Consider the following 8462-nt stretch of genomic DNA (forward strand, 5'->3'; position numbering starts at 1 on the left):
CCTTGACTCATACTGAGCAGTATCTTGATCCCCCAGCTTCCATCTGGCTTTCAGTTTGGCTCGGAAGACAATAGAAGGTACAACTTTTTCCCTTGATCCATTTACAAGGCGCTTAGGGAAGCATAGCTGTACCTAACTGAGAGCATACTGAGGACTGGATTGTGGTAATATTTTCCTTGCTCTCTATTGCACTGCCTGGCAAGAGCTTTGTGAGTCCCACAAATTCTCCCCCACACTGTTAAGTCAAAGTTAAGTGTTTGCCCAGATATCAACTCTTTATACAAGAAGCAGAGAAATATCCTCTAAGTAGTTCTCTGTTTCCATTCCTTCAGTAGCTCACTAGGAAGACTACACAGTCATAGCTGACAATGATTAAACTGCAGCTTCAGAAACAGAAAAGGTGGTCCTAGAATTTCAGGGCTACTAAATGACAGAAATCTTCCTCAATCTCCCTTCTTATCTTGCTGCCAGTCATTCACTGGTGTGTGCTGGTCTGATGAGCTTCATATTCTTAGAATGGAACTCAAAAGAAAACTTTTTGCCTTCTTTTTCTTTAGGGGAGAGGAAGGAACTTTGTGCCGGGATGTAGAGTTGAGTTAGCTCATGGAAGATGTCACAGGTGTTTGAGAACATTGAACATTAGCAAAATCGCTGTGCTTGTGATCATGGCAAACAGAATTCTCCACATTTATACTAAAGCTTGAAAGAATTGCTTTAATCTGAAGCTGGCAGAGCCACAGTCAGTTGCAGTCTAAGCTCAGGTTATTTGACACTTAGTGACTACAATGCCAGTAAGGTCTCCCAGCAGGTAAGGTAAAACAGAACATGCAAAATGGGAAAAAGATAAAGGAATTTTATCATCTGCAGAACCTTGTGTGTTTTCAACAAAAGCACTCACAGGCAGTTGCTTTCCACTTAGAGAAGTCAGTCCCTGACAAAGTTGATACATTTGGATGCAAAACTGGTTAAAAAGCACATGGGACCTTGCATGCTGGTCTGTGGAAGAAGAAGCTGTTTCATATTTATCCTACAGAAGGATTTATCACACCTATAATATTATTTGGGTACACTGCATATCATACATACTTTCAATAACATCCACCTAAAGCTTCTTAACTTACACCAAAGATAATTTCCTGCCAGCATACTTGAAAAATGGTGTTAATTTAATATGAAAGTTACTGTGTTATGTCCTATCAGTCATGAAGCATGTGACCAGAAAACCAGAATAGTTTATGCTTATGTGAAAGGATAAAACCAATACAAGCACAATATATTACCTATGTTGGGTAAGAGCTGGACAAAAGGATTTCGCTATTGTAGTGAAATTGTTACGTATTCCTCTGGCAGTAGTGGAGGGAGGGGAATAAAAAACTACAAAATCAACCTGCCCCCCGCAAAATACTAGTAAGAGGTGTTTGATCAATGTATGATGTCTTTTCTAGGATACTGAGCCCTGTAATCATGCAAAACGAGCATCAACAGACCCAAATGGTACTTTTCAGCCTCAGCTCTTTGATGCCAGTGGAATCTCTCCTGTGCTCTTCATCCATTTCCTGTGTCGCCTGCATCATATGCTAATTTATCATCAAGGGATTAGCAAACTGCTGGAGCGGGCCAGTTCTCCAGTACACACTTCATGGAGTTATCTCTATTTAATGGGGACTCTCGTTATGAGGACATGCTTGAAATGATTAGGCACAGACTATTTTTAACGTATATAGAATAAGAGGTCAATGTCAAAAAAAGACAGTTGATCACATAGACAAAAGAAAATTGAGGATTTAATCTAATTCCTGGTACAGAAGTTCCCACATCACAAACAACATTGCTGTTTTCACGCTTTTTGGAACTTATTTTGTACACAAGACCTTGAAATTAATCGGATGAGTCACCTCTGTCTGTGGAAATACAATATTTGTGCAACACTGGCAAAAGAAAAGGCGGCAATCAGAGGGGTAAGCATGCCTCCCCTAATCAGATCAGGCTGAGGAATACTTTTCTTCACACTCTTCCATCAACATTCCCCCCCCCAAATTTTCTTACTTCCTTCTCTTCCCCTTTATTGTTTTGGGTTTTCTTAATAAGATTGAAGCTGAGAAATATAAATCTAAGTGTTTTCCAAACCTCTATAATAAAACTAAAAGTATATTAGTTTTACAAAACTCTTGGGGTAACTATTTGACAATCCCCCCCCTTTTTTTTTTAAGGTAGCAACAAACAAACTGGCAATCAGTCAGAGAAACAAATCTTGAAAAATGCACGTTTTCTCTAAGACAAAAAAAATGGCAACAAATACTTATTAATTTTTGAATTTTTTAAGAAATCCTTTCTCATCTGAAATGAGCTTTCACAGGACAGATAGCATGAAATTCACTTGGAATGTATGATAGACCCATTCCATGCATAAACATGTAATTCCAATTACTAGGAATAACCATAAATCATCTTCAGTCCTAAATAAATCCAGTTTACTAACATTAGGGGAAAAAAAATCCAAACCAGAATAACATTCTCATTTAGCCCAGAAGATGCACGTAAAGTTAGATCATGGCGCAATATTATCAGCATTTGAAGAATGCCTAGGTAATAACAATTTTTCATTGGACAGGGGTTTTCTATTTTATTCAGTTTCACAGGCACATGGATTTGTTTGTTCTTTTTAACAGTCACTTTACAACCCCCCAGTTAATTATTGCTAATGTTTTGCAGAATGTGCTGCAGTTAATTATTGTTATGAATGTAATCAGTTTTCTAAATATAAGCCAGCAATGCATGGTCTCAGAATTTAGAGGCTCTTTTGTGTATACTTTTAGTAACATTGAAAAATAGAGCTAAACCCAGAGGTCTGAGCAGCGTCACACTGGGGACCATGAGAGTACTAGGTCCACTGTCCACATGGAGATCTCTGAAGGTATTTGTAAGCAAAATCTGTTTCAAAACCACTAAGATTCTTTGGGTTTAAACCCTACATCAGGCAACTTTAGGTAGGTTTCAACAGTACTGACCTGATCTGAGATTTGTCATCAAACCAGAGAACACTGAGTGTCAAAATCCTTTCTTTTTTAATTGAAATTTAATTATCATAAGAAATATGTCATATCACCATGGACTATAATAAACAAAAGTCTGTAGAAAATTTATTTAATTTCAGTTTAGTTCCTGGTTCTAGCCTAATTTTGGTCTGAACTTGCAGCAGAGTGTGTAGCTGTGCTTGATGTCAGACACAACCTACACATAATAATAAATTAGCATATTGTTTTGAAAACAAAAATAGTTCTATTTTCAGAAGTCTTAGAAGGGATAAATCATTCTAGGGAATCTATAATCTATAATTACAGTACAGAAATCACTTCCCAGGAAAATTTGCGTATAGAATCAGAGAATCATTTAGGTTGGAAACGACTCTTCAGATCACTGAGTCCAGCCATAAACCTAACACTGCCAAGTTGTACCTTTGTACATTTTAATTAAAAGCCACTGTTACCTGTTTGTTCTGAACTCTGTGGATTGGGGTCGGGTTTTTCCCTCCTATAAAATACTGGCATAGATTTTTTAATTTTTTTCCTTCTGGCACTGATTTGGAAATGTGATGACCCATCAGTGAAAATTCTTAAACTATCTGCAGTTTACACATCATTACTCTGAATGTGGTGGGTATCAGATTTGGATGTGTTAAGTTTATTTTCTATTACCAGTTTTTGTAAAATGTCTACTATACTGTATAGCCCAAATAATAGGAGGCTGGCTATCTTCCTGGATTTTCTGCCATCCTGGAACATAGAACTGAAGAGACAAACCTGATATTCTATAAACACCACCATCAAAAGAACATCCATTGTTGGCATCCTCTTCCTCATTTCTCCCTGCCACACATAAAATTGCCACCTTCAGCCCCTTTTAATGAGCATGCATTTTTCATTGCAAAGACCTCCATACATACAGTATGAAATGGCACAACAAGAGAGCAGAAGAGGGTGGGAAGCAGAAGATACAAATGCCTAGAGGATCCCTAGAAGTGAACTACATCCAGGGCAGAAAGAAATCTTCTAACAGTTCTGTGGTTTGGTTCTTAAAGAAAATTCTTTCCAAACCTGAATTATTTAATATTGAACAAAACAAGGAACTGAAAGGCTTTATTCCAAAAAAATGTTTCCCACTCAGCAACTTAACCCCAGCTGTTACTGCTTTTTATCATGACTTTAAAAAAAGAGGAAGGAGAAGGGGAAAGAAGCCAGGTTGTTATCAATACCTTATCCCATATATCACTTACTTGACAAAATCTAAGTTGGAAATTGAACTTTTTTTTTTTTTAATCTCTTATCTGTATTCTACCTTGACCTTTTTTTATGGTTAAAGTCATAATTTCACAGAGTGAGCTTAGGTCATTAGGGTAAAGCAGAGCTCACCTTGGAGAATGATAGTCATTCAGGCGTTTTTCTGCTTTTAATCTGCTGTTAATTAATCCTACCTATGCAACAGTCAGAATGAATTCATAATTTATGGAAGGACATCAGTTTTTCCTTATCTCTATGAGAATTTTACCAATTAGATTATCTTAGGATTCTACTGAAATATTTCACACCCATCCTTCATTGGAAGTTCATAGCCAGTAAATGATGAACTTTCCACTTCCTCTCCTCTAAACTCTTAGTTCTCATTTGCTGTTTTTCCCCCAAGGAAGTTTCACTTTTGTGACAACAACAGGTTTTCATTAATCCCATTGAATGTCATAACTGTCCATTCACCTTATTTTTATTTCTCTAGACCACACAGACACCTAGTTTTTCCTGAGTAATTATTTGGTCCTCAGTTTTGGAGATATATCATTACCTTGTGTAATCAACAGGTTTGAAGGCTTTATTCTCATGAAATCAACAGCTAATTTTTTCTGAACAAGGAGATTTGAATCAACTTCCTTTATGCTTTAAAACTCTTATCTAATAGTAAATGGGAACTCTATAATTTCCTCAATGTGTATATAAAATCTGGTTGTTGTGATTCAGTTAATCTGTGATTATGGCATAGTTTGCAAAATATTTTGTATTAGTGAATGAGTCTTCAAAATTACATTGTTCTTACAATAATGTTTGGGAAAAATTGCTGCCATCTTTTGGATGCACTCAGGAAAAAAAAGGGAAAAAAAAAACCAACAACACAAAAACAGAAGTGACATTTAGCTGAAAGTTCCAGATGACACATTCTGGATATCTGTTTGACTATGGAAAAGATAATTTCAAATTGCAGAAAGTTACTTTGAGTTAACCAATATTTTCTTCTTTCCCATTTTATATAGTGATGATAGTATAACATCTGTGCAAGAACTGTTTGTTTGGTTAAGCAATACTCATGGGAAATAGCTTTCACTGAAAGATGTGTCACTGACATTGAAGCCAAACAGAACAAGAAAACAGAGATTACGGAAATAGAGAGGAAATTATATCCACTCCCAATATTTAATTTTTTGCATCTATACCTTGTCTTCTTGTTTGAATAGGAAATAAAACTTATTTGATCTACAAAATTATTAGAGTTTAGTGTCTCAGCTTATTTACCCTGAAATTTGTTTGGAATCTAGCCTGGTTATATTATATTGTCCTTTTTTTTTTTTTTCTTCTTCTTTCTTTTTCTTTTGAATTTCCAGAAGATGTAATCAGATGCTTGTTGTGTGGTCAGCTCAATATGCTGGCTTCTGAGACAAACACTGCACGTTCAGCAAAGTCTTTTTAAGAACACAGAATGCTAGTGTCAGTGAGAATAAATCAAAGGTGATAATATCTATGAAAAAGAAAACATTGTCCAGAGAAAATAATGACTCCTCTGAAGAGATACCATTGTCAGAGACTAGCATATCTTGCCAGCACTGGACAGTGATATTAAAATGTGCTGCAAATCTACCTTATCACCTGGAGTGAGACTCAGACATGCATTCTGTAACTGTCCGGGCAGGAGAGGAGACTAACAGCAGCTGAGCCATAATGACACTCAGCAAAAAAGTCAAAAGAAGATGTGGGAAAGAAAGCAGAGTCACAGTAGGCATCCTCCACACTTTCACTGTACAGCTGACCCTGCAGCTAGTTTCATTTCTGCCTGGGCACAAGGACCGGCAGGCCAACAAGTTACATCCACACTAACCAGCAAGCCATCACCCCTCACCAAGTGTTGGAGTGATGTGACCACTTGTTCTGACGGTAACAGCAGCAAGCTAACCACTCTCTCCTCACACACAATGGAGCCAAGGTTAGTTTCACAAAAATATCCAATTAAAAAAGCTTATAACATTTCAGTTTGTAACAAATTAAGCTGACTCATTGTCCCAAGCATGGATTATAGTCTTTTATCCAAGCCATGTGCAAGAGAGAGAGGAATGAAACCCTGCATTAAACAACATTCCTGTTCAGTAAACTTGACACTCCCAATTCACCCCTTCTCCCCAAAAATGGTGTTGCTCAAACTTACCGCTTTTGCCAACTCCCCCTGCTCCTAGCATCACCACCTTGTACTCTCTGGAGCCTGCTGAAGAATTGCTGGAGGAGCTGATCATTTCATTTTCTAGCTCCATCTTGCACGAGACAGAAGAGGGGAGCAAAAGGGAAGGAGCAGCAATTGGCAGGTGCTTTCTCTGATCTTAAACAACTATAAAAGCTGTGTTAGGAAAAAAAAAAAAAGCAGAAATGAAAGGTATAATACAAGAGGTACGATTTGTCAGCCTCACACTCGCTGCTGTGTCTGTGCTAGCTGGAGAAGGTCTCATAGCAACCACTTTAACAGCTTCCAATAAAAATCTCTCTCTGCCCCCTCCCATCTCTGTATCATTCTCTGTATTTCTCTTCCTGGACAGAAGCAGTTTTGTAAGGCTCAAGAGCCCTGGTACCTCTGGGTATTGCTGTGTCACTGGAATCAAATAAAGCAGAGCCTCCAGAAAAGGAAAATGGATCAGATTTCTTAATTATGATGCTTATTATTCTATGTAGCACTTGCTTGAATCTTAAACAATAATAAAACAGATCAGACAACTTCCTTGCAACCTTGGAGTTAAATATTCATCCTATGTTCATCAAGGTTGCTAGATTTACATAATACTATTAGAAGTGAAAAACGCAACAACTTTTAAGAGTCTTTGTTCTTCATGAAGCTTACTGAAAAGCAGAGAAGTTTTCTAAGGTTAGGTTTGGCCTTGGATCAATTCTCTTTTAGTTCAGTTTGCAGCAATTATTTGCAGAAATAAACCAGGTATTTTGAAAAATGTTGGTTTGTTTGTTTGTTTTCCCCACAAAGAATTTTGGAAGGGGACTGGGACTGAAGAGAGTGGGAACAAATCATTCATCCAGAAAATATCCATGTAAGCAAAAAAGCAAAAAAAATTGTTATAAGTATTTCATACTTATGTCAAGTGATTTACCTAACCAATGTGGTCAGTACAAATAAATAAGAAAATAATAAAGCACAAAGTCTGTAGATGACATTCAGTCTGAAAATCTCCTATTAGAATTATTCAGTGAAAACTTACAAGAAAAGCCTGCAGCCCTTCATTGATTTCTGATGATGTCCCTAACAGATCTAGCATATTTAAAGAATGTGATAAGTAATACAATATCTGCCCAGCTTTAACTGTTATGCAATATTTTTGAGGACCAAAAAGCATTGACTGAAAAAGGGGTGGAAAGCAAAACTTTCGCTCTTTTGAAAAGTGCTGGGTTTTCATGACACTTGCAACCATTAAGGAGACAGGGAGATGGAAGCAGGAGAGGCAACTAGTAAAGTAATCAGTCTTGGAAGTCAGACACCTGCTCCTGTCCACTCCTCCAATTATTTCACAGAGAGTAAACATATGACGTTGCTCAGGAATACAGAATTAAAAATTGGAAAGAAAAAAAAATCATCACTTTTTAAGGACATGATTTAAAGAAAATTAGGAAGGCAATTAAAAGATATAGAAGAGCACATGTATGAAAGCTAGTTTAATGGACTGAGAAAACACATGATTAAATAAAAGAGATACATAGGTATGATGATAGAATTAGAACTGGAATGGAGAAGGTGAACAGAACTTAAATATTCATTTTCCCTCCTAATAAAAGAATTAGGAAACATCAGATGGAACAGGTAACAGCTGGGTTCAAAACCAAAGTACTTTAAGAGTCATGCTGACTTGAGGAACTTCTTGCCCCATGATGTTTCGAGCCCTACAAATGAACTTGTAATGAAAAAGAATTTACATGCAGAGTAATACAAAATCCACCGTGGACTGTTAAAGTCACCAGTTCTTGCTTAAGAAGTACTCAAGCAACAGACCCTGGGAAAACACTGAAGAATGGAAGTATGATGGTCTGTTTACAGCTACACCAAAAAAGTTGCTCTTGGGGAGATTCCAGTTGGACACCACAGGAAAAATTTTCACAGTGAGGACAGTCACCATTGGAATAATCTCCCCAGGGAAGTGGTTGACTCGGCCACGTTGG

General features: G+C 37.2%; 1 protein-coding gene across 1 annotated transcript in view; it reads right to left on the reverse strand.

The window, feature by feature from the left end:
* Nucleotides 1–6794, reverse strand: part of RIT2 (Ras like without CAAX 2) — a 189217-nt gene extending 182423 nt beyond the window's left edge. Inside the window, exon 1 of the mRNA XM_075078513.1 lies at nt 6460–6794. Within this exon, the coding sequence (XP_074934614.1) occupies nt 6460–6562 (103 nt within the window). The 5' untranslated portion in view covers nt 6563–6794. The remainder of the gene's footprint in view (nt 1–6459) is intronic.
* Between the last annotated feature and the right edge of the window lie 1668 nt (nt 6795–8462).

The sequence above is a fragment of the Phalacrocorax aristotelis genome, chromosome Z (assembly GCF_949628215.1).
Source record: "Phalacrocorax aristotelis chromosome Z, bGulAri2.1, whole genome shotgun sequence".
In the NCBI taxonomy this organism is placed as follows: Eukaryota; Metazoa; Chordata; class Aves; order Suliformes; family Phalacrocoracidae; genus Phalacrocorax; species Phalacrocorax aristotelis.